The 27,340-nt window shown below is 40.9% G+C and overlaps 1 protein-coding gene across 1 annotated transcript in view; it reads right to left on the bottom strand.

The window, feature by feature from the left end:
* Positions 1-27,340, bottom strand: part of LOC147147692 (transmembrane protein 132C) — a 149,491-nt gene that overhangs the window by 70,019 nt on the left and 52,132 nt on the right. Inside the window, exon 3 of the mRNA XM_086031703.1 lies at positions 14,431-14,577. Coding sequence (XP_085887829.1) covers positions 14,431-14,577 — 147 coding nt within the window. The remainder of the gene's footprint in view (positions 1-14,430; positions 14,578-27,340) is intronic.

The following is a 27,340-nucleotide window of genomic DNA, read 5'->3' as shown; positions in this document are numbered from 1 at the left end:
CTGCGTGGGTTTTCTCCGGGTACTCTGGTTTCCTCCCACATTCCAAAAACAAGCATGGTAGGTTGATTGGACACTCTAAATTGTCCTTAGGTGTGATGGTGAGTGCGGATGTTTGTTAGTCTCTGTGTGCCCTGCGATTGGTTGGCAACCAATTCATGGTGTCCCCCGCCTACTGCACGTTGACAGCTGTTATAGGCTCCAGCACGCCTGCGATCCTTGTGAGGGTAAGCGGTATAGATAATGGAAGGATGAAAATAGTGTTGTTTACATTTCGGTTCCACAGATGAAATGACGTTCCCCATTTTGTTTTTATTTCACCGATACCCACGCTTGTGCGTGTGTCTGTTGTTTATATTTGATATTTTTTCTTTATTTGGCGGCGTGTCTGCTTGTGAGATGCCTGCGTGTGACGTGTAAATTATGTTCACGACGCCCATTGGCTTTCGCCATCGAGGGATGGACTGGGAACACGTGGGTTGGCCAGAATAACCGCTTAGAAGTTATAGATGGCTAGACAATGCCCAGGTCTGGTATTTACAAAGCATCACATTCGCTTTTTAAAAAAAATATCAGAGTATACACCAACAGACCCTTAACGATGAACGACAACATTGGATCCAGTTTTCCATTGCCTGGACATGGATCACCGGGCCCCCCTGTGGAGCCAGGCATGGAGGTGGGGCTTGCTGGCGAGCACCTGGTGGCCGGGCATGCACCCATTGGGCTCAGCCCAAAAAGGCAACGTGGGTCCCCCTTCCCCTTGGCTCACCACCCGTGGGGGGAGCCAAAGGGGTCGGTTGCCCTGTGAGCTGGGGGCGATAAATGTCAGGGACCTTGGTGGTCCGATCCCCGGTTACAGAAACTAGTGGTCAAATTCTCAGAAACACTTGTACATCCTGGTACCATGTGAGACTGCTATTGAAGAAGCATATACGACGATAGTAGCCCAGGGAGAACGACTTAACTGTGGGTGCAGAGTGTTTGTTGCTACGACCACAACGAGGGTCCTGAAGACAATGGAGGTGAAAGAACAGGTCTTCCGCCAAGCAGTGAAGTCACTTTCAGAGGCTGCGGAGCAAAGCAGCAACTGGCTGTGGATCATGGATTTTAACTGGGCTAGAAGATAAGTGCTGAAGGAGAACAACACAGGAGGTCACACCTCTCACGACAGGTGTTCCTGTTGCGCCATCTGGAGTTGTTGTGGGTCTAAATCTCCCACTCAAGACATCAAGCAAGAAAATGTGCTGATTATTGGAGGGATTGTACCATTAAATCTTATTACCTCGGCTTTAGTTCAAATAAAAGAAACCAAGACATGAAATTTTGAAGATACAATTAGTCTGTTATTTTCTCATCAAGCTTTAGCCTGTGGCCTCAAATATGATTCCAAGAATGATGCGACAAATCTCAGCTATCACAAACAAGATCTGATTGCACAATCAGTCTTAAATTATGACATGAGTTTGATAATATAACACAGGAGACAGTAGTGCATGTTTGAAGACTGACTATACTGAAAGCAAATGGGTGAAATAACTGATCGTGTGTTATGCCAGAAGTGCACCAATGGGGATAAGGCTTTGCTAAGAGTGGTCCTTGTTTAATGTTAGTCTAATGCAAAGTATGTCATCAGTCCTTTTTATAATATATTACACTGAAGTGTACCTAAATGACAGACTTGACACTGAAAGCAAAAATTCATAGTTGCATACACTATTAAAATGACATTCAGTGGAGTAAAGCCAAGGTTACCTGGCTTTTTAAGATATGGGGGGGAGTGGGGGTGTTGATAGTCAGTCTAATCCAAATCAACTGGCAGCTACAATATGTCATGCTTATTTTGCTTGAGTAAACTGTAGTTGTCTACACTTGTATTTGGGCTGTAAAGCTCCGATCTGAGCGGCGAACAATTGCGAGTGTTTTCGAAGGCAGAGGATGTTGCGGTCACATCAGAGCTCATCAGTGGTCATTCAATGTCACAAATGTTCGCAACACGTTACCCAACAGTTTCAGTGATTTCTCTTGTCGCAAAGAAATTTTGAACGTGTTCAAAACTCTCTCGTGACAAGAAAAGTACAGGCAAACTACCGCTGAACGTCTGGCAACCGACTGGCGAACATTTGCGACCTTGAACAAACCCTGGCGGACCCTGACGTGAATGTGCTTTTTTTTTTTTTTAACAGTCAACAGTCGGAAAAGATTGCCCCTCAGTAGGATAGGGGCTTAAGCTCATGCAGGTTACATCTCATGCTGAGAGAATGAAAGCACAGTGATATCAGATGTGGTACACTTAAAAAAAGATGGAAATGACAGTCCCATAAAATCTGTTATAGGAAGCAAATCAGAATTGAGCATTAGACCTTAAGGTCACATTCTGAAAACAATTCCTCACTTTTGCTTGAACAAAGACATTCCATTTCCAGGAGAGATTGAGACGAACCTCCATGAATGTTATGAATCTATTTGTTGCATTACATCTTTTGCAAAAAATGTTTACTTTTTACAGTTGAGACCAGACATGGAGACAAACAGTAAGGTCCTGGCCAACCTCAATTGTTATTTCTCCCATAATGAAATAGTTATTGTATAAATTCGATTTAAACATCTGCTTCACATGAAGAGTAATGGATTTTCGGTTAGTACACTTCTGAATTGGTTACATGGTTGCCTCTGTTTGCCAATACAAGATAGACAGCACAAAATAGGCCATGGTGCAAGACAAAAAAGAACCGCACCTCCTCTGAAGTTTCTTCTGTAATGAGCAAACGTCCGTCCCAGACTTGGTGTGGTGTGGGCGATTAATGAAGTGGTGACTCGCCAAGGAAATCCATCTGCACTTTGGCACTCTTAATGAACTACTAAGACCCAGACATGGCACATTTACTGAGGACACCACTTATATCTTACGACATGCTGAGGAAGCAGGATTAGCGTACCTTTGTTTCGAATGGGCCAGCCTTTAATGGTGACAAAGTGAACATTTCAATCTACTAGAGTGCACTCTAGCCAATAATATGCGCACCACACCTGGGAAGTTTGTCCCTTGCAATAAGGACGTATTTAGATGTTTTGTTGTATTATAGAATCATCACAAGGAATCTCGTTTTTTCAGAGAAAGGATACCACGATGTCTGAGCAAAAGCTAATCCCATAATACGCATTGCATATCTTATATGATTCCATGTTACAAAATCACAAGTAGCAAATAACCCCTTCCCCTTGTGGTATTTGAATATGTTTGATTACAGATTGCTAAATCCCCCCATTCAGCATTGTGCAGTCGCGTTCCATTTTCACATCACCGGGATGTGATTTGATGATAAAATCATACAATGTGGGGCTTGTGTATCATGATAGCATCATACACTATTGCATTTTTTCTTAGCCCCCCTGAGGGCTCCCGACACAAAGGACCATGGAGGAATCCCCTCAAAAAACACAAATCTGGATGATGGATAAGTACAAATATATTTGATGAAATAAGTGACATAACCACAAAAAAATAAATAACTACCAACACTGAAAGCAAACAAAAGAAAACATACGTTTTCTTCACATAACTATATTAACATACTGCAATAAGTACTTAGTTTTGTGAATAAAAAAAAAGAGGTGAGTGAGAGGTACTAAAATTTCTTGAACGAACTCTTAACCCAAACTCCCCATCTCTTGAACAAACACTTAACCCAAACTTAAATGTATTCAAATCAAACTGTGATGCTAACTCCTCAAAGGGAGAGAGAAGTCACATTAATTGCTCAGAGTTATCTCCTTCAACGCTGCTCTCAAGATCCCACTTGATTGTGAAAAACATCTGCGAAGGCTTCCTTGTAGAATTTGTGGAACTGATCATCAACTAAAGTGTAGGGAATTTTGTCAATTTTTCAAGACCTTTTTTTTTTTAGCATCCAAGTTGGCCCGTCATTTTTTGGTTGCTTCAATAATTTATTTCCAAATTATGTGTTATGTAAATTAATGACTGAAATATGTTCATACATCACCACAGCAATACGCAGAGCTGGGCATCGCCTAACCATCACGAAGTTCCCGTCTGCATATTCAGCCGACCCAGTATTCTCAGTCCGTCCCTCATTGGCGACAGCCAATCTATTGGACCTTTGGTTTTTTTTTGATTTTTTAAACGGATTGACAATAGATGGAGTGGCGGACCTGTGACGTTTACTAACGGAAGTTTGGATAAAATAACATCACGGACTGACCCACAGACAATTACAGTTTGGTTCGGTGTGAAAAAATGACAGACTGACGGATGACAGACTGGTGCCCAGGCCGCTGATGAATGACGAATGACAGACCAGCAAACTCCTGCTGGTTCGCCTGGCTTGTCACGATGTTCTTGCTTATATATTAGTATACTAATTCTGCTGTAAATAGGAATGGGATTCAAACTGTAAAATTGAAATACTGTATGTCTGAAATAAATGTGTACAACAGGGGTCACCAACTCCAGTCCTCCAGGGCCCCTATCCTGCATGTTTTAAAAGTCTCGCACCTCCAACACACCTGATTCAAATGATCCGAATCGTTATCAGGATTCTGCAGAGTGATCCAGATGATTTGAATCAGGTGTGTCGGTGGAGGGAAATATCTAAAACATGCAGGAACAAGGCCCTGGAGGACTGGAGTTGGTGACCCCTGTTGTACAATAAATGCAAAATTCAAGTTGAATTCTAAATTTTAAAACATATTCAATTTCTTCATTATAACCATTTCTATGTGTCTGTATAAAATCCAGGCCCATATAATTATGTTTTTGCTAGCAGCCAAACATGCACCAGTTAATTTCCCAACTAAAAACTCTTCATGTAGACAGTTCATACTGAACCCCTAAGCCATACATTGGCAAAGTACAGCTCGAGGAGTACAGCTCGAGGGCCACATCCGACCTGTCCTCAGTCTCTGACCGGCCCGCACAGTGACCATGAAGTCGAAGTAAAATGTAAAATATGTGGTGCTTTGTTTTTGGATGTTGTTATTTCATGTGCGTACTGTAAGTGTGGATGCTAGTATAAGTGAGGAAGCAAGCAAAAGCTACAACCTGTGTCTGCAATGTTGCCAACTTAGTGACGTTTTCGCTGTATTTAGCAAGTTTTCCAACCCCTCTAGCAGCAATTACCCAAAAAGAGACCACAGTGGTGCTAATGTTAGGAACATACTTGTTTCCTTCACAGTGGATGGAGGAGCAGCAAGAAGATTTGGCCTGATAATACTGTATACAGAACTACAGTTTCGTACACAGTATGACTGTAATTCATCACTGATATTATTCAGTACTGTCAATAATATCCTATACTATACCAAAATATTCTATATACTATAATATTCAGTGATACCACTTACCTAAATATTTGGGAGCCCCGACTAGGAACGATTGACATTAGTTAGCGGTTGGTGCACAAAATCACTGTTTTCAAAATCACTGTTAGTGTAAAGACTTAATTTTAATGACCGCTTATAATTTTGTTTAAAATGTCCACATCACGCGTGTTGCTCAGTTGAGGACCCAAAAGCAGCAGTGCAGAGATTGAATGGTTTAAATTTTTTTGTCAAATTTGTTTTATTAATGGGATTTGAACCACATGAAACAGTAGAACGACACATTTACATTTACAGTGAAGAAAGCAAATAAGCAAAAGCACCGTACAACAAAAAGTAACTGAACATAAAAACAAAACCCATTTTGATCTCCCGACAAATATTTAATTCTCTGAGTAGTAATGCTGCGCCTTCATCCACGTACAGGATCATTATCATAAGGACATGTCACGTTTGTCTCCATTTAAACTGAAAAAAATGGTGTGTTGAATTTACTCAGTTGTTTTTCGTCAAGTGGTTGCGCAAAATAAAATTATCGGGATCCAGACACTTAAAAATCTTAATCCATATGATTATATTTTGTGCAAACACTAGACAAAATAAAATTGAGTAAACTCAACACAAACTTTTTTCACTGGTACTGTGCCCAATGGACTTCTCAAATACTGACTCCGATTTTTTTTAATGACAGACGGCAGAACTACGCTACGACAAAACGGGCAAACTGAAGGAATGAGGAAATGAAAAGGAGTGTGTGGCTCAGAAAGAGGGCAGAGACAGAGCGAAACTCGAGGTTCACCGAGATAACCCTGCTCCCGACTAAGTTAGTTTCAGACAGTCTGTTACTGCAGTAACTGACCGGGAGCTTAAGTTACCTCTCTCTCTGAAACCGGCTAGAGTTACCCCTCTTTCTCTGGTTTCAGTTACCTCCCTTCTTGAAACGCAAAAGTCAGAGTTTGCCTCATTTCAGGGTTAGCAGACGCTTGAGTTTTCATTAAACTTGCTTTGTGAAATAGACCCAAGGATTGAAAGAAAGCGGGGGAAATAAATACAGACAAGTTGACGAGATAACGAGGAACACCTGGACAAGACACATAGGGTAGGAGGGAGCTGACTGGCTAACACCAGGGACTGGGTTGACACAGGTGGACTCACTAGCCTAAACGAGAGACAGACAGAGGAAAAGGAAAAACATGATACTGAAGTCAAAAAACAAAGTCACTCTCATGTTTGAAGATGGTGTTTGTTATGGATAATCCGTGACGAGCACAGAAGTCCAGTAACAGAACACCACTCGGGTTATGATCAGTTCTTCCCAATCACGCCCATCACTATCATTGCTCTCATGAACATTGAAGTCACCCAGCAAAAGGATGGAGTCCCCAGAAGGAGCACTCTCAAGCACTCATTCCAAGGACTCCAAAAAGGGTGGATACTCTGAACTGCTATTAGGTGCATAAGCACACACAACAGTCAGGACCTGTCGCCCCACCTGAAGTCGAAGGGAGGCTACCCTCTCGTCGACTGGGGTGAACCCCAATGTACAGGCGCTAAGCCTCATGATGGGGATGTATTAAATTCAAAATTGAAAATTGAGCCTTTGCAAGAACAACTGAAAGAGGACGCTGTGAGAATCAGGAGAATCAGCTGTGAATGACCAAATTAGTTCAACTGGCAGAAGAGCAGCTTTAAGTCAGTTAATGAACCCACACACAGTGACCCATCTGGCCGTGCGTGTGTGTGTGTTTGGGGGTACTTGGAGGGTGGGGGGGTGACACAAACACACACAGGGTCCTGTTAGCTGTCCCTAAGCAATTATTCAACACCATTTGGGCTTGTCAGAGTGTGTGAATATTCTGTGTGTGCGCGTGTTTCTGTGTCTGCTAATAAACGAACCATCACTGATGGCAGATACTGTCTGCTTGCTGGTGTCATTAGTTCAGCCACTAACAGCTTCCCACCCTGAGGTGTCCTCTTTGATGTGTAAGTAAGTTATAGGGAAAGTCAACGCCCCAAAAATTATTGCAATAATATGACCCTTGTGAGGATAAGTGGTTTGAGTAATGGATGGATGGATGTTCTATGTGCCTTCCCTATTCTAAAAATGGCAGTCTGACTAATATTGCGTTTGCGTATGTTTTAAGCAGCAAAATCTCAGGGGCGGCCATTTTGACACTCTCTGTCGGCTGAAAATGACAACACTGTTGATCGGGGCTGAGGTAACGACCAGTCACGGCTCACCTGTTTTCTGAAGCTGAGCCATGATTAGTCGTTAGCGGAGCCCTGAGCAACGGTGATGTTATTTGTCAGACAACGAGTGGCAAAATGGCCGCCCCCTGAGAAAAACGGGTGGATTTTACTGCTTATCATCTCATATTCCACAAACGCAATATTAATCAGAATGCCATGTTTCGTGTAGAAGGCCTGCATAGAGCATATTCTTTTTTGGGGTTTACTTCCACTTGAAGCACATAATAGCTGCCACTGTCCTTCTAAGTCAAACAGCAATTTTAGAGACCAAACAATCCAAGATCTGTTCACCATGTAATACTGTTTCACTTAAGTATTGCACTGCCGACGGCCTAGCTGTGGAAGCTCTTTTAACCATATTTCTAATGCTGGATGTAATGAAAGCCATAATTTAAGCATGCAAAAGCATTCCTAACAGCAGGTGGCGAAAAGTAAAACAGTGTACAGTACTGATTGGTTATTTTGTTATCTTTCATCGGTGCTTTAAGTGGGCCAGTAACAGCGGTATGAAGTAACGGCACTTCTCAATTTTAACCTCTAGCGTACTGGGACTTTTTACCACGTATCGGGACTTCACATGAGCCCCCCGTCATTTAGACATGTCAAGGAAGCTGCAAACATACCCAGAACTGAACAGGCTTCCAACGCAAATGTGTCATGTGTCATCTTCCAAACCGCTTATCCTATACAGGGTCGCGGGGAGGTGCTGGAGCCTATCCCAGCCGTCAACGGGCGAAGGCAGACTACACCCCGAACTGGTCGCCAGCCAGTCGCAGGGCACACACTTAGACACCATCACTGAGTGGGAATCGATCCCACGCTGCCCACACACAACTCAGGCGTGTGTACCACTACACTATCAGTGACTCCCAACGCAAATGCTAACTTCAAAATAAAAGCTTACAAAATAATACATTGGCACCAATGTAATAGCATCAGTAAGCTTTTATTTTGACGTAGGCCTTTCGTAGCGCAGCTAGCTGCTAACTACAAGCAGCGAGTGCCTGAGTGATGGGCTGTTTTGTTGCTCTGCTTGCTTTTTTTTTTTCTGTTACTTCTTTTTCAATAATGTGGGCATAGGCTATTTTTTTTGTCATTCACTATCCATATTTAAAGGAAGAGGATGTGCCTTAAATTGCACCTGGAGGTCTTTGTACCGTATTTTCTGGACTATAAGTCGCGCATTTTTTCATAGTTTCATAGGCCGTGGGTGCGACTTATACTCTGGATCGACTTATGTTTGAAACTATTAGCACATTATTACCTGTATATCATTTCACATGTTATTGTAACCCACGTAAGAAACATAAAGATAAATCCTAAAAGCTATTAAAATTCATGAATAATTTAAACGGGGGGGGGGGGGGCGTTAGGGTTGTGTAACACATAATCATGCCGTTCAGCCCTTTTGTTGCCTGCATTATTTTAAATTGTTCATTGAGTTGCTCAATCAGCTCCCTCTAACACTTTGTATCTTGTCCAGGTGTTCCTCGTCTCATCAGTTTTTATTTAGTTTCTTGCTTTCCTTAAGTCTTTATTGATTTTTGCTGTCTTAATCCAAGTCAAGATGGTTTCCTGGTGTTGGTTTAATGACCTAGTTGTTGTCGTTTTATACTTAAGTTTATTTAGTGTTATTTAGTTTTAGTTATTTAGTGTTTTTGCTCTTGTTTGTCTTTTGTTATTTTACATTCTGGGCATCAGGTGGTGCCCCTTGATGTGGGGTACTGTTATGACTGGTTGTTACGTGATTTATCAGTTGCTATGCATTTGCTATGGTCCTTTTATGCTTTAAGCTTTGTCCTTTATTATTATGTCATATGGGTGTGATGTCTTAACATTTTATAAGCTTGAGTTACTCAGTGACACGTTGTCAGTACGTCAACCCCTTTACGAGTGAGGGTGCAAACTCTCTTCCAGGGCAGCTTTCTGGAGTTACTTTGTATTTTCATTGATAAAGACTTTTTACTCTATAACTTCTGTACCATGTCTGCGTATGGGTCCAAATCTCAATCCACACGTGACATATTCATAATTAATAATTAATTAACTCATGCATCTGCTGTTACCCACCGCCTAATTTATCTGGCAACAGTTGAATAAGGGGAGTACCGGCACTTAATTGTTTCCACTTAAAGCACAGTCTTTCACAAATTACGATCAGAAACTCAAACACAAATTGATCAAACAATACATCTCTGCATTAGTTCTTAGTAGTTATTAGTTCTGATTCAATTTCACTGCATGTGTATCTCACATTACTCAAGTCACAAAGGTATTGGTTGATGGATACACATGTTCACTGCATTGTTGAGACAGACAATAAATAACCAAGTTTGTTTGACTAAGGAAGGAATCATGGGAATAAAGGCAGCTGGATGACAGCTCGACAGATGAGATAGCCGTGCCTAATCCCCTTCTAAAAAGAGATTCATTGTAAAGACTGGGCTCAAGTATGAAAAGACGAAGGAAAGTGAAGCATTTGTATGCTTTGTGCTTTGTATAGCCATCACGAGATCTTCTGGTCTTCTCTCTGCAGTAACTTTGACAGCTGTAGGGATTAAGGAGTTGTCCACAGTAAATGGCCTAAATTGTTGGAAAAAGACTTCAAATCAATCCAAAATAATTACATTTTAAGGACCGGCAGATCGATACCAAAATATCGATATTCCGATCCAGAGTGCTCAATTTTAAGTATTGATCCTCAAGCTAAAGTAGCGATATTTGCAATTAATTCATGTACATAATATATTTATTAATCTATAATTTAGAAGGTTATATTGTCATCCAATCAGATTTTTTGCTATGTGTTGCCAAGGGCAAAGTGCTTTCTGCCTTAGCAGAAACAGACTGCTGACTCTGGTGCCGCCCACAAGAACTTTGTAAACGCATTTGATTGGATGAAGAACGATCAGGGGGTGAAGGCCCACGTCTTGTGGGTACTGCATGGATTGCACACCACTCGTGACAAGATCACATGGAAGTGGTAACTAAATAGTTTGAAGTAGTTAGGTTCAACTGATGATGTGTGACATGTGTTTTTGTTTGCAGCTTTGTATAAAAATTTTTTTAAAAAGTCACTTCCAGTATCGATATCGGATCGGTATTGTGATGATTGGTCTAGTAGTACTTGGCAAAATCACTGGTATCGCCCATACCTATTACATGGCACAATGAAGCACACCTGAACAGTTGCTCAGAGAGTGTGAGGTCCAAACCCAGAGCAAAGAGAATAATCTCTCCAAACTAGAGAATGAATTGTAAGGCTGACTGCCAAGGGATTGCTGTTCACTTCTGCAGTTTGCTGACTGTGTGCTTCAAAATTTTGCAGTTCCACTCAATGTCATGCACAGGCATAGTGTATTACATCCACAGAGGTGTAAAGGCCAAGAATTGAACACAAATCACAGCCGACTGACAAATTTAGCTTGGCACAGAGAGGTTGTGACATTTTAGGTGAAAACCTGTTTACAGGAAGTCCTTAAATTACGACATATGCGACCTACGACGGTTTGACTTTACGACGTCCGTGCCTCCTCCGCCATTTTGTCCCCAGCACCATAGTGACTACGTTTACATTCAGTCAATATTCGGGTTAAGGTCAAAATTCCGATTTCTGAAACATTTACATGGTTGGTTTGTTACATGGTTGAGCGGACAGAGTTGCTCCGACAATTGAATAACCCACTGTGTATGGCGACGCACGGCGTCATTTCCGCTTGTTACTTTCAACTGTAAATAAAACACTTGATATTCATGTCACTCACCACATGAATGAAGCAGCCGGTTTCTTCCTCGCTCCAAAAGTGTGCTTTTGTGCTGCCTCTCTGAGCTTGTTTACCTCTGCTTGTGTATTTGCGATGGGTTTCGCGCCAAACAACGCACTTCCGCATACAAGCCAGGATTCCTTGCGGTTGAGCATGGGCAGAGTGTCTCAAGCGTGTCTTTGCGCGCCGGAAGTATCTTTGCCTTATCCTGTCTTCCTCTCCATCCACCTCTCAGCAGTCATGCTAAGTACAGCATCTTATGCTTCTTATTTTAATGTATTTTCGTTTTTTTACACAAGTATTTTGACCTAAATTTCGACTTTTTAATGGTGAAATCCGACATACAAGGAAATTCGTGTTGCATCGCCATTGTAGGAACGGAACTCGTTCGTAAATTGAGGACTTCCTGTATTCTTATGTCAATGAGAATTCAATCACATCTGACAAGAAGGAGTCGTGTGGTCGCCTCTCAAATACAGGCAGCCTTTGTATGAAACATTTAAGCAATCAAATCTTTAATCTCAAAACGGAGTCATTTTCAAGTAAGAAATGTAGCTTCTGATTGTAACAGTCTGAGTCAATGAATTGAGGTTTGAGATGTGTATAAAGCTTAGTCACACTGTTGTTGTAAATGAAGATATGTCATGTCTACTTAATAGTCTTTTTCTTTATTAGCGGATTTGTTTGGGGCCTGAATCTTTCAGGGCCATATTGGTCAGTGTCATGTGCTGTGGCTTTATAATCAGTTCTGGTCAATGCAGCATGTCTAATCACATCACACAAGATGTCTAATCACATCAGGAGACCAACACAAGAAAATGTCATCCCCTGCATGCTGAACTTGACTAACTCACCACATCATCACAACTTTGATGACATATGTAAAGTATTTGGTTAACACGTGACGTCAATTCAAGCTTTTACGAGTGGAACAGTGCATCGGGCTCTCTCACCACTCATGAAATGTGTCTCTTATCAATAAAGACTACAAGACTGCTGTTCTTCCTCCAAATAAAGACACCTAAAATGGGAGCGGAACAGACACAATTTCACTGGCCCGGTGAAAACACTCATTTGTAATGGATGGGCCAATAGTATGTGGGGCAGGGTCAAGCCTCTCTCAAGCAAGTGAGCCAGGGACGAGAAATAGGGTCTGAAGTGTACTATAATTCTTGTGCTCATAATAAAAGCACAGAATGGACACTGGAAAATGAGCTGTGCTTAACCTTTCATGCAACTGCCCATTTCCGTCTTAACAAGACCCTTGTCGTCTTTTTTTTTAGCATATTTAAGGAAGGCAGCAACGAGTCAGTCATTTGTTAGATGTACTGTATTTCTGGCCAGACTGCTAAAACAATCACCTTGTCAATCTTAAATTGACAATGACGATATAAGGAGAATGTAGTATACATTGCAAAGTCAGCTGCTTGGACATGAAATGACTTGAATCTTGCCTCCCACTACATCCATAAGTCATTGGGTGAGTATACACTGCAGGTTCCTTGTTATACTACCTGACTAGATGAAAGGCGAACTACACCTTGGACTGGTCACCGGTCAGCCGCATGGCACATATAGAGAAGGGAAAAAAATATGAATCGGCTAGTAGAATTATTTTTATTCTTCTGTAATTGTATGTTTCGGTAGTGACACATTTTAGGGACAGGCAAGATATTAGGGAAAAGCTAGAAAATACTATTTGAAAATTGACTGTACTTTTACTATATTTGTGCCCCTTAGATATGGTGCAACATGAATACAATAAAAGTTTTTCTGAAATAAAATACAGATTTCACACATTTTCCAACTCTGAATTTGAACCAATTCAGTAGAATGGCCCATATACATTCAACATACAGTTCATATGTAATGTATTTTTTTTATTACAATAACAAATCCTCATGAGATGAAAATTAAAATTTTTAAATGAAAATTATTAGCATTCTTTCTGTAGTAGACAGTATTTGCATTCACTACAAAAATAATATTTCAAATGTGTGCAAACAAAGTGTGTGTGTGTGTGTGTAATGTACACGTTTTGTGCCTTATACCATGGCAACGACTTTGCTGATTAAAACGGAACAGAACCAAGAGAAAATAACCAGTATTTATTTATATTCATTTCTCCTCTGTTTGAAATCACAAGTCACTTTAATCATCTTTGCTGAAACCCATGTAGTCGTCTTCTTCTATGTTGAAAACCTAGATATTAACTGCATTTACAGAACGATTTTGAACTGTAAACGTACATGTATGAACTTGAACAGATTTTTTCCTAACAGTGCCTTTTAATACGGCAGGAATTCGCTGATTAAAACAGAACCAAGAGAAAATAACCAGTACTTATCTTCATTTCACTTCCCGCTGCCGCCTCCAACGTTTCACCATAGATTCAATGACGCTAAGCTTGCATGCAGCAGCGCGGTTTCTTTCCTGGATAGCAAGATCGATGGCCTTCAACTTAAAACTGGCATCATACTAACTTCTTCGTGTGGGTTCTGTTGGATTTGACCCACATTTAACAACTCAACACACTCCATTTTGTTAGTTAACGTCCACCTTTTATTGCTCTACTTCCGCATAACCCAGTGCATAGCTCCCTCGCTCGTTGAACTCCTCCACCTGCAGTCACATCCTGTTAATGCTGTCATCAATCCATATCAGGTTCCATGATGAAGGGGCGAGGATTTGAAAATAATTATTAACGGTGTGTAATCATCATCCGTGTTCTATCTGTTAAAGAAAAAGTAGTGTATTCTTCTTTGCATTGATTTTTTTTCTTAGTTTTGATTCTAATTCCGGTTAGAGCGACGCTAGCAGTGGAAGAAAAATCCACAGAATATAAAACGAAAGACAGGCAGCAAGGGGAGAAGTAATAAGCAGTGTATTACTGCACCATGATCAAATATTTTTAGGTATTCTTTTGCCACATGACACTGTACAGCACTGTTGCACAGTGCAGTGAAAAGCAAAGAAGGGAGAACACAAACCAAAAATAATGGAAACATAACGACATTGCGTTTTAACAAATTATGAACTATTCCCACCACTTGTGTGTGAAGGAAATTTTTGTGCAGACCTCTCCAGTTCGAAGCTGGACTCCTTCCTGCGGCATCGCAAGGTCACTACCCGGTGTCCTTCACTCCTCACATCCTGGCTTACTATCCACTGTGTGGGGTTGCTGGGCCGGGCCCCAAGAAACGTCACTCCTTCTCTCAACTTCACTCTGTGGAGGAAGAACGACATCTTTATTCATCTGTACAGCATAATGCTGGTTTACTTTGTATAAAAGCAGATATATACTGTATGCATGGCTTCGACAGTAGCATCACATGAAATACTTTAATAAATGGACTTGTTTTTATACATGCCCTCAAGCTTTGCTTGTATGGCACTATCTCCCGACAGACCGACAAAGGCAATGCATTCCCTCCTCTGTCCAGGGACTGCTATTTTCAATTTCTTCGATGTGCACTATTCTTTACCTCTGCACTTCAGTTGTCGCTCTCTGCTCTTGCGCATTCGGTCTTGCGTTGCGTAGAGTGGCGTCATAGACAGCCAAACCCGATTAGTGTGTTTGGAGCTGTTCAGATTGAGAAGCATCTTGTCCAAATCCGATATGAATCTACCTTTTGAATGTGACTTCAATCCGTCTCCCAAAAATCAGATTTCATGTGCTTTGTGACTGTTCAGACTGCAAAAGACTGAAAAGAGCCACCCAGTTTCAATCTAGATGGTCTGAAAATCAGATTTTGGCTGGCAGTCTGAAGAAGGTCCATGTAAATTGTATATTTAAGAAGATTATGCAATTTTTTTTTTCACAATTAAAAACAGTTTTTTTGCATAGCATCAGCCAAGATCCCAACAGGTTAATTACCTTATGAAGGGCAATATAAGTAGGACTGGGTGATTATATGATTGAGAATCGTGATATTACGTGACCAGCTGTGAGCTGTGAGCATATTTACTGCATCCGACGAAGCGGAAACGTATGCGACTGCAGCCAGGCAGACTCCAGATGTTCCTTCTAACTTTGGTTTGCAAGGTGGAGTAAACAGAATCCGCCAATAAATGAAAGAAACAGTAAACAGAAAGTAATAGTAACAATGACCAAACGTGCTAAACGAGCAGCTGATGGCTGCTATGTTTATGTTGATAAAATGTTGATTTCTCTAAAATTATCTTTGTTGTCAGTACCACTGCTTTAAAACTGACAATTTACAAGTAAAAAAATATACCACCATCCCTTGCTCCTTTTCGCATTTACACTTCATAGGTGAGCTAAGCAAAAGTCAGAGTAGTCTCCTCCAGAAAAAAGGCCTTGCATTCCCAAGATACTTTAAGCCAATGTACCTGTTCTCCTCAGTCTGTATATAGATCTCTTTTGAAGTTGAGGAGTCACAATCAAGGCAATCTGAATGCCAAGCATCACATCGCCCAAGGGGAAGGAAAAGAGGCAACAGCCCACAGAGGGGAAAGGGGGAGAGATGTTAAAAAGGTAACAGCGTTTAGCTGACAGCTAAAAGTTACACTCGATCCAACTCTGCAAAAGTGTCAGCAATCACGGGAAAACCTGACAGCGCTTCATCAGCGCTGCTGAAAGTTGGAGCCAAACTGAGTTGAACAAAGACAGTGAATGTGGCTACCAAAAAGGCAATCAGAGAGCACGGCGCAGTTCACTCTTGAATCCAAAGCATTTCATAGCGACCCGATACGATAAAAGGAAAAAAAGTGTTGTAAGTAACACATACTTTTCATTCCTCTAACCCTATCACACCTCCAACTGTCTCTCAACTGTTTTTATAGCCACCCTTCCTTTGAACGGATTGTACACTTGGAGAGGTTTACTTTATAGTCTTGAGATAAGAGACTGCATCAGAGAGACGGTAAAAAAAATATTCAGAGGAAATCCATGACAACACAAGTCAAGTCAGGAGGGTATCTTCCAAACAAGATTGTACTGTGACTCAAACTAGCACCACCACCTAACATGCATTAAGGGGCCCGTGTCCGTTTTCTCTCTACAAGCTCTGCTGAGGACTGACATTCATAATTAGTAGACACTTTCTGTTTTATCGAACCATCTCACCTCCTGTACGTAATACGGCAACCGTGGAAGGATGCAAAACCTCAGTCAGCAACAGTGGTGCCAAAACTGATGACTTGATTTTAAAAGTAACGTGGTTACTTTACTGATTACTTGATATTAAAAGTAATTACATCAGATAACAAGTTACTCTATTAGGTAAATTACTTTATTTATCAGCAAATGTCGATGTCCGCTTAACATAAAAATGAATGAATAAACATAAACATAAAAAGACTTTGGACTTAACAATTTTGTTTTTAATATCTAAAAAAAGAGTCTTTCTGGATTTCACTGAACATAAATGTCTGCTTTTTTTTAAAAATAGTCTTTCTAGACTTCACTTATCATAAATATTTTTTATCATTATAAAATAATATATATACATATATATACATATTTCACTGTTAATACTGTAATGGTTAAACTCAGAGCTGGGCACTTGACCCTTTTTTGCCGGTCCGTTCGCGACCTGGGTAGCCTGCCAGCCTCGTCCCTCCGTCCTTATTCATTCAACAATTCATTTACTTGAATGCCCAGGACATTCAAGGAGTTGTAAAAAGCCCTGTGCATTCTAGTGTTAATTAACGATACATATACTAAGTTAGAAACTCACTTTAGCTAAGTCTTCAAAAGTCAAAATAATGTGTTTCAAAAATGTACACACACTTAAGCTTTCCAAATCATAGGGTAGCTGAGGACAGGTCAAAAGTCAAATCAGTATTTACGTATGCCTTTGCCATGAAACAACTTCAAAACTTTAGGTTTTCATTGTCCAACCGATCCATTCATCCTGTCTTTCCCACCTTTCTTCATAGTGTCGCGGATGAGCTGGAGTCCATACCAGCTGACTTGGATGAGACCAGGGCTATACCCTTTCATAGCTAGTTCAGACAGACAAAGATCCATTTACTCACACACACTCACAACAACGGACAGTTTTAACCTAACATACATCTTAAGAATGTGGGAGGAAGCCGAATTGCCCCCCAAAAAAATCAGAGGCAAGTATGGGGAGGCCATACAAACTCTTCATAGGAAAGCTGGAGCTGAGATTCAAACCCTGAACCTCAGAACTCTGAGGCAGATATGTTCACTCACCACTATGGTAACTACTGTGTTGCCTGTATAATTGTTCTACCTCAAAAAGGATATCTGAGAAAAAATGTCAAATTATTGATTAGTCTGTCAATTAATCAATGATTTATCCTGCCATTTACACAACGTCATATGAATTTAGAATGAATAAATTATTCATTTGTTTGCTGTCAGTTGGGGAGCTGAAAACATTCTCTTCGAGTCAAGCACATTGAGAACCAAACAGTCAAGATGATGAGTACTCATTGTTAATGAGTCAACATGAATGAGAAAGGCAAGTGTTTTGTCGTTTATTTATTTATTTATTTTGCAATTACTCCCTCTTTCATGCAGGAATGAGCAACAGGAGGAAGCATTAACAATATATTTTGAGGAATTCACATAATTGATATCCTGCAGTGAATTCATTTGAGGTTGCCAATTCAAAAGCACAGCAAGAAATGCAAACCCGAGCAGACAGTGTAGAACGAGCAATACAAATTATCACAATAGCCCCACTTATAGCACACACTGAAATACTAGAGAAGAATTACCCTTTTTTTAATTTGTTTTTTTCTATGAACTGTATAATATTCAGCAGCTGTTGAATCTGTCCTGTCATGTCATGTCATCTTCCAAACCGCTTATCCTATACAGGGTCGCGGGGAGTTGCTGGAGCCTATCCCAGCCGTCAATGGGCGAAGGCAGACTACACCCCGAACTGGTCGCCAGCCAGTCGCAGGGCATGAATCTGTCCTGTGTTCATCTATTACAGTCTAGTCTGGTGCTGCCACAAAGAAGGACAAAATGCAATTGTAATGGTCAGTTAGTACTGCCAAGATCATCTGTACCCCCTTAACCAACTCTTGACAACTTGCAAGCTCGAAGAACTAAGACAAGGGCAGGCAAAATTCTCTTGGACCCTCCACATCCTGGTAACCACCTCTTCCAGCACCACATTCTGCTTCCTGCTTTCGTAGTGTGTAGACGCCAGCTGGTCAGCTCCTGCTTTGCATGTATTCTTTTAGCTCAAAACTGCTTTGCTTTTTCTCTCTGGACTTCTCCTGGATACTTTTTATGTCGATGTTGCTGCATTACTTTTTCTTTTTTAATACAGCTGGCAGGGACCATTTTTTCAACAGTTTTTTGTTGCGTCCTCGAGATAACATCAGTACGGCCTGCTAATTAGCACTTGTTACTAGCAACTAGCAACAAGGCTAGAAAGAAGCAAGATGCCTCCCATCTCTACAGACGACTACTACAAACTCCTTCAGAAGATGGCAGTGCTGGAGGCAAAAATGCATCGCATCGAAGTGTTTGTGGACGTGAATGGGAAGCCAGGCAATGAGACTACGCTACCAGTGTCTCCAAATACTGTAGTGGACACCAGCATGCTAACAGACAGCTAGCTCCATCCGCTAGTCCTCCCTGGATTGCTGGGAGCAAAGCCAAAAGTGAGCCAGACCTGACCGCAAACAAATTGTCCTCATGCAAGAGGTTGCATCAACACCGAGAAATCAGTCTTGGACTTTGGCACTGACAAGAAATTGTTTAAGTTTTCTTGGATGTGCCTGGATGTAAGTTTTGGCCTGCTATAGCTGTCCGAGTGTTCTCAAATTGTTTGTGTGTTTGACTGTTCTTTTCAATAATCATCTAAGTTCACCGTCTACTTCGTCTACTGTGGCTCTCCTTTGTTTATGATGCATGCTCATAACTCAGATTTTGTCTCGACCAAGCGAGGGTTCATCAACTTGAAATCTAATAAATTGGAGGATTCTTAAGTCAAGATACCACAGTATATTAAATTGTGCACATCAGGCACATAGGTTTTTCTATCAAACCTGCGTCAAATTCACACTTCTTATAGCCAGGAAAGTGCTGCACCATCAAGAGGATATTTCTGGTGTACCGAAAAGAAGCTGATTTCAAGTGATCATTTAACAAAGGCTGTTGCAAGGTGTGTATTTGCTCATCCTGCACTGGAGTGGGCAGTCTGCTGCAGGCTAATCTGCGGATCAGAAAAGAGGCAGATGCTAAGCCTTTCATTCAAAGCACAACTGTAAACACTCTCAAAACGCATAGTAGTATGGTACAGCAAATGCACTATTATGTGCCAATACATATCCAACAAGATGCATGTCTTAAATATGCATCTGCACAGACACATAGGAACATTTGTCAAGCTGTGACAAGGCAACTACCCAAGAATATTAACTTTGGCAAAAGAGTTTGACTGTTGCACTTGTTTTTCCCCTTTTCAACTGTTTTCGGTGTTGAGAAAATCAAAGGAACTAAAGAGTTGCATGCCCAGATAAGGTTTTCACACAAGAGGCTGAGCTGAAGGCTGTGTTGCTCAGTCTTAACGGGTGCACTGGAGCCTATCCCAGCTGTCTTCGGGCTGTACGCGGGGTACACCAGCCAATTGCAGGGCACACAAAGACAAAAAACATTCACAGTTACAATCACACTTGAGTGTCCAATTAACCTACCAGAGCTGGGCGTACCGCCTATGTGACGGACCGGGCCGCCTATCCGCCTATGACGGGCGCTCATTTTGTAGGCAATAAACAATAGACGTGAAACCAAGCATAGTCAGAAGCCCATTTTTGGGGGGTTTATATAATGGTCTATTCCCCACCACCCTAAAAGGAGACGTATTTGGTACCCCGGCTGTAAGCGGAAGGTGATAAATGGACCGTGAATTTTTTGTAAAATGCCCAGCTCTGTAACCTACCATGCCTGTTTTAGGAATGTGGGAGAAAACCGGAGTACCTGTAAAAAAAAAACACGCCTTTGTTTTGTTTTTTGTGGGGTTTTTTGCAAGAAAGGTTAAATGTTCCATCCAGAAAATGTATAGTCAGCGACAAAAATAAAATAAAAAATTGAGTTGCACTCCACGTGATAAGTTTGCTCACAGCTAGACCAAACTTTACATGTTTCAGAAAAGATTGTAAGCATGGCATAACTACAGTATGTACAGTTAAGTAGTGAAGCAAATATCTTCAGGTCTCACATCCATTCACACATCTAGGCATGGGCCGATATCAGATTAAGATGGTAGGAAACAGTGAGCAAAAATAAGGTCTCACGATATTTAAATTATAGCTCTAAACTGTACTTATTTTTGCCAAAATTAAGCAAATAAAACCTTTTATTTCTTCTGAACAAAATCTATTTTATTTTAAAAGTACATATCGAATATTTGGTACATTCAGAAACAGGTACCATGTTATGCTTAAACAAATAAACCTTCATTTTTAATTCTTCTTAGAAGTCACAGGGTTCCATCACTGGTGAGCTATTTTTAGAACAGACCCAAGGACTATTCATGTTGTAATTGGGTCTAACTAGTAACCGCTGGCAAACGTTTTCTTGTTTACAGTAGGAGGAGGACCCACATGCAGGGAGGCAGGAATGCAAGGGAGTGTTGTGGTGTGTAATGCGGAGGTGGGCATTGCGTCCCAGGGAGGTTATGGTCCATGGCATGTTGCAAGCAATAAATTGTGGAGAGAAAAATGTAGAGTAAGTTCTTCATTCATTGATGATCATTTTGATGAAGCTGGTAAAAAGAAAATAGCAACATGCAAGGTTTGAAACTCGAAGACGAGAGACACAACATATAAACGTTTCCTGATCTGGCTTTCAACAGCCACATCAAAGCTGTCACCAAATCAGCTTTTTACCATTTGAAAAACATCAACAGAATTAAAAGTCTCCCAGAGAGATCAGGAGAAACTCATCCATGCGTTCATCTCTAGTAGAATGGATTACTGTAATGGCATTTTAACAGAACTTTCCCAAAAAGAGCATTAAATAGCTGCAGCTCATCCAGAACGCTGCTGCTAGAATTTTAACCAGGACTAAGAAATGTGAACACATCACTCCAGTTTTAAAGTCTCTACACTGGCTTCCTGTCACTTACAAAATTGTTTTTAAAACTCTACTGATTGTTTACAAATCCCAGAGCGGTTTAGGCCCAGAATACATCTATGATATGCTCAAAGAATATAAACCCAGCAGGGCCCTCAGATCCAAGAACTCAGGTCAGCTAGTCCAGACCAGAGTCCAGACTAAACATGGGGAGGCAGCATTTAGCTGTTATGTTGCAAAAAAAGTGGAACAAACTGCCAGTAGAGATGAAAATTTCACAAAATGTAGACACTTTTAAATCTAGGTTAAAAACATTTCTGTTGTCATGCGCCTATGCATGAAATCTACTCTGCATTTTTTACTTTATTTTTCAGTTTTTACTTATCTTGCTTTTAATCATTTTAATCCAATTATTCTACATGATTTAGATTTATGAAATTCTTAATGTTTTATTTCTGCCGGTGGGTAACTTACTCCCACCTTTGGGATGCGGTCTACATGACGGAAGCAAAATAGAATTGCTGGAGTCCAGGAGATCTGCACACTCAATGTACGTTTAAAGCAACTGCAAGAAGATCTATTAATGATGAGGCGAGGCTTTTCGATCTCATTTCATGGAGACGTAACTAGATGACGTCACATCATTGCCGCAAAAAAAAAATGAACCGGTCTACGTGGCTGAATTACTACTATCATCATAAATGTCCACTTTATGATTCATGTTTCAAGCAGCATTAAAATAGTCAAATGTAAAGTTAATACTGTAACCCTCTTCTCAAAAATGCTCTCTTATCCAAACTCTCTCTCTACTAACAAACTATCTCCAAGGCCCCCCAAGACCTCTCCAAAAATATATTAGCAACATTTTTCCAAGTTTTACTCATAACGCTCTCTGCTGAAAGACCTCTCGCTTACTTCATCTCTTTTTTTAAAATCTCTCGCATGGTTTTTGATTGCGGGATTAAATTAGTAAAATATAAAGTCAATGGTGTTACTCAAAACAACTTTGTAGCCCATGGAGCGCATTTTGGGCTCCAGATGACGTCAATGTCGGATATATGTGACCTGGACATTCAGACCGTGGTCGCATTGCAAAAAGAACTTTACGTATACCATCCAGGACCACATATGAAAGTGGTCCAGGTCACATTTGAAAAATTGAGCCGTTCAAACTGTCATTAAAAAATCAGATACAGGTCACGTATGCGCAAAAAAATCAGATCTGGGTCGCATTTGCCTGCGGTGCAAACTGCGAACCTAGCCTATATGCCATGTGAATGACTAGCGACCAGTCCAGAGTGTAGTCTGACTTTCTCCCGAAGTCAGCTGGGATAGGCTCCAGCTCTCGGCTACCTTGAACAGGATTAAGATGTATAGCAAATTAATGGGTGGATGGTGCAGACAGCTGTTCTGGTGGTGTACTTTTTTCCCAGGTTGTAGTAGTAACAAGAAGTCTTCCTCTAATTCATTATGTAAACAAAGGCCAGCAATAGTAGGGCGTCCCTGCAATTTAAGTGTCAGTCCAGCAGATATGATTTGACTCCTTAATAGCCTGTTAGATTTACTCTCAATGCTACATCAGGCCATGCATGGCTTTCTGTGGTCATCTGTCATCTTCCAAACCTCTTATCCTATACAGGGTCGCGGGGAGTTGCTGGAGCCTATCCCAGCCGTCAATGGGCGAAGGCAGACTACACCCCGAACTGGTTGCCAGCCAGTCGCAGGGCACACATAGACACTGTCACTGAGCGGGAATCGATCCCACGCTGCCCGCACACAACTCAGGCGTGTGTACCACTACACTATCAGCGGACGTCTTTCTGTGGTTTTGCATGATTTGAAATGTTATGATGCTACATTAGCAGCTGGTGTCGCTTTCGAATCGCATTTGACTTGGCGGTTACAAAAAAGGTGCCAGCACAGCCACTCTAGGGAAAGAACAGGCGGCCGCTACTGGAGAAGAAGCAGCCCCACTTCACTTGACATCACTGGCTGGGTTTCATGCCTTTTATCTTGTGAGTCTTCAAAATGAATATTTAAGGCCTACTCGTGCCGTTTAAAGCTTTCAAAAAGTTGGTAACAAGACAGTTCAATACAAGAGATGGCAAATCTGTGGTGATGTAAAGCAGTGGCCCACTTGTCTGCTTTCAGCTCACTCTTTCCATTTGATGTTCTATTGCCTTTGTAACAGGAACACAACATTGCTATAGTTCAAATAACTATAGCCATTTGCACACCTCCTGCAGCCCTCTCTGTCACCTCTTTGCTGTCTCATCTCACAAAGATGTTATTGCTGTATCTCTTAGTCTGTTGATGTATCGCCAAGGTGGGCGGGAAGCGCTCTCACTGCTTCCTCTGCAAAGGTCATTGAGTCATGGATGAATTTTGTTCATCAGATGATTGACAGCTAATTTTCATCAAAGGAGCAGCCGTGGGTGAGGCGTCCCAGAGTGCCTTGGGGGGATGGCGTTGGCGGGTGAGCTCTTTTCTAATAGTACTAAGCTATTGTAGTCACTCACTTATTGCTTGTTCATGTGACCTTGCACCCTGTACTTGGAGTCTACTCCGGTCAAGCTGTTTTTTTATAGTTTAAGAGAAGATGTGTCCGATTTTTCCTTTCTTCTCCTTTGAGCACAACAATAGCCAGGACAAATGATCCAATCCAAATATGTTTGGATGGGCATTAAAACCGTCCCCTTGTATTTCTATCCAGACAGAAGATTTGTTACCAAGTCAGTGTGAGACACAAGCATTGCAGCCTGCATGCTGCAGCACGTTACTATGTTTGGCGAGGTTTTGTTTTGATTCAGTGGCAGTGCAATGGTCATGTGTCATCTTCCAAACCGCTTATCCTGTACAGGGTCGCGGGGAGGTGCTGAAGCTTATCCCAGCTGACAATGGGCGAAAGGCAGACTACACCCTGAACTGGTCGCCAGCCAGTCGCAGGCCACACACACAGACACCGTCACTGAGCGGGAACCGATCCTACGCTGCCCGCACACAACTCAGGCGTGTGTACCACTACACCATCAGTGACCCGCAGTGCAATGGTACCATGTTTATACCAGGTTTAATAGGGCATATGTCGACATCCTAAAGTGTCTTCATGGTCGACATCGTAAGACTCCCTTTAGTTTATATCATAAAAATGATGAGACCTGAAATCACTATCACCGCTCATTGGTTAGTATTTAGGGCCTCGCTGAGCGGCAGGAGGGAAAAAACCTTTCCGGCCATTGCTTGCACACTAAGGGCCTCTCTGTTTCACATTGCTGGGCTAAATTTTGGGCGTACTGTCTCTGTATAGAAAAATGCCCAGTGCGCTGCCTCAACTCTTCTAAAACTAAACCATGTATTTAATTTACCCAGTCAATGCCCGACGTTGAAAACGTATTTTGAAACGCTGAATGTTTGTGTGCCTGCTTGTGTTCGTGGCCACCGTATGATATACCTGTTTTCACAATTGGAAGTGTTACTTGTTTTTCGGAAAAATGTATTCCGATACAGTTACTACTTATCTGTTAAAAACATAGTTACTCATGTAATACAAGTAATATAATACTAAAGTATTATAACTTAATTACTTTTGGATCATGCCAATACCAAATATGCTAACAAAGATAAATTAAACATTGCTAAAATATATATTTGTATGTATTTGTCTATATTTTTTGGTATTGTGAATGTTTAATAATGTGTGGTTTTGGAATGAAGGAAGAAGTCAGAGTCAAGTCAAATTTATTTATATAGCCCTTAATTACAAAATAGTCTCAAAGTTCTTCACATGCCCACAGTTGATAAATATTAACAACATCCCCTGATCCTAACCCCCAGGAGGGCAAGGAAAATTTCCAAAAATCCTATCTGGGGAAAAATTGGAAGCCTTGAGAAGGGGCCGCAGATGGGGGAATCCCCCTTCCCGAAAGAAGCCTTTCACTGAGTAGCCTTTCACATGCTTAGTCCAGCCATTTTTTAAAATTTGTCACCCGCCGCCCCCCCGGCCCAAAAATGGGCATCCGGCCACGCCAGAGGGTCCACCGGTCGGGTTCAGGGACGAACTGCCCAGCTCTGCAAATACAGTTTTAATTGCAGTTAAACAATGCCAGTGTAATGGAATCTGTTTGTGGTTTACATCTTATTTTTACTTTACTCTGTGAGTTTATTTGAACAAAGATGTATTTCTGTGGATGGACACGAATACTATCCCCTTCATGTTTGTGTGTCCATAAGCAGCAGATGGCCATGAGCGTGTCTCACAGTGTCGTTGCACATGGAGGGCAATGGTTCAACGTGTGCATGCTAAATCCTTGTGTTGTTCAAGCCGTGTCAGATGCAGCACCCGTGATACAAAGCTTATCTTTTACCAACTGTGGAGAGGGAATCTTATAAATGATGTACATGGCTGGCGTAAATAAACGTGAGCTCAGGAGAGCAGTAAGAACTTAATACCATGCTGAATATTAAGAGCTGTCCCGAAAGGAACCCATATTTATAGTGATACACTACAGTTATAACAACAAATAAGTCATTGATTAGAATCATACCGACCAGTATGGATTTCAAGTTAGAAATATCTTTATTTTTCCTTTTCTAAGGTGACATGATTTTTGTAGCAGTAATTTTGTGAAGTTATACTTCAACAACATACAGAATTAAAAAAGGAAAAAAAAGGAAAAAATGCCGCAAAATAAGTGACTATATGTCTGGCAGGCTTTTACTATTCATAGATATTTGTTTGAATACGATTAACGTTTTTGTTTTATTCCATAAAGTACTAACAATATTACTCACGTATTCAAAGTAAAATATGTCATTTAGATAATTTGAGTAGCAAAACTTGTTTGATGGCTTGTGACCATCCATCTTCCTCTTGTTCACAGTACAGAGGTTTTCACTGGGTTTTAGGTCCGTAGGTTGGGCTAGCCTGGAGAGGGTAGCTCAGGATCTGGTGGGCGTCTAACCACACCTTAACTGAACTGGCTCTCCACCATGGAGAATCGTCCTGCTGGAGGAAATAGATAAATATATAAAACAGTATTTGAGAAGCAATTGTCACAGCCGAAGGAATCAATTTTCTTCCAGGACAACTTGTCTTTGCTATGGGCTAGTGTGGCATTTGAACAGTGGTGTGTCGACTTTTTATATCCACTGTAAGTGTTGTAATTGAAGAGAATGTTGGCATTGTCTCATTTTTTGCCCCCAGCAATAGGTTAAACCAGGTTTATCTCATTGAACCTCAAGTTTTTCTCTGTCTTTTCCCTCTTTCAGAGCCACACACATCATTTCATTTCCTAGTAGCCTATTTTAAAAAAGGGTTAGGAGTCAGTTTAGGAGAAGTCCATGATACACAGTATCACTGAAAAAGGTTGCTGTTGAATTTATTCACTTTTACTTCTTCAAGTGGTTGCACAAAATAAATCATCTGGATTAAGATACATTTTTTTAAATAGACTATGCATCTACTAAATACATGTATAAGGATGATTTTATTTTGTGCAACCACTTGACAAAATAAGAGCAAATTCAACACACTATTTTTTCAGCGTAGGAGGAGACAAGTGATAATGATCCCGTGGATGAAGGTGAGGCATTACTATGCAGAGAATTAAATATGCATTGGGGGATCAGACTGCGCAGTGATGTTTTAGCATTTCAAGATAATTATCTTTTTGCGGTATTGTTTCACGTGACAGTCCCACTGAAAAAAAGGGTGTGTTGAATTTACTCAATTTTATTTCTTCAAGTGGTTGGACGAAATATAATAATCTGGATTAAGATACAATTTTTTTAAGTAGACTATACATCTACTAAATAAATGTATATGGATACAGATGATTTTATTTTGTAAAAAGAAACTTTTTTCAGTATATTGTGCCTATGGGCACTTGTCATACTGTATACTGACTACGATTTTTTTTTTAAATGGCAGACGACAAAACTAGGGTCCGCCAAAATC

This window comes from Filicampus tigris, chromosome 5, assembly GCF_054856515.1.
Source record: "Filicampus tigris isolate MCC_2025a chromosome 5, RoL_Ftig_1.0, whole genome shotgun sequence".
In the NCBI taxonomy this organism is placed as follows: Eukaryota; Metazoa; Chordata; class Actinopteri; order Syngnathiformes; family Syngnathidae; genus Filicampus; species Filicampus tigris.
This window is presented reverse-complemented; position numbering and strand designations above follow the sequence as displayed.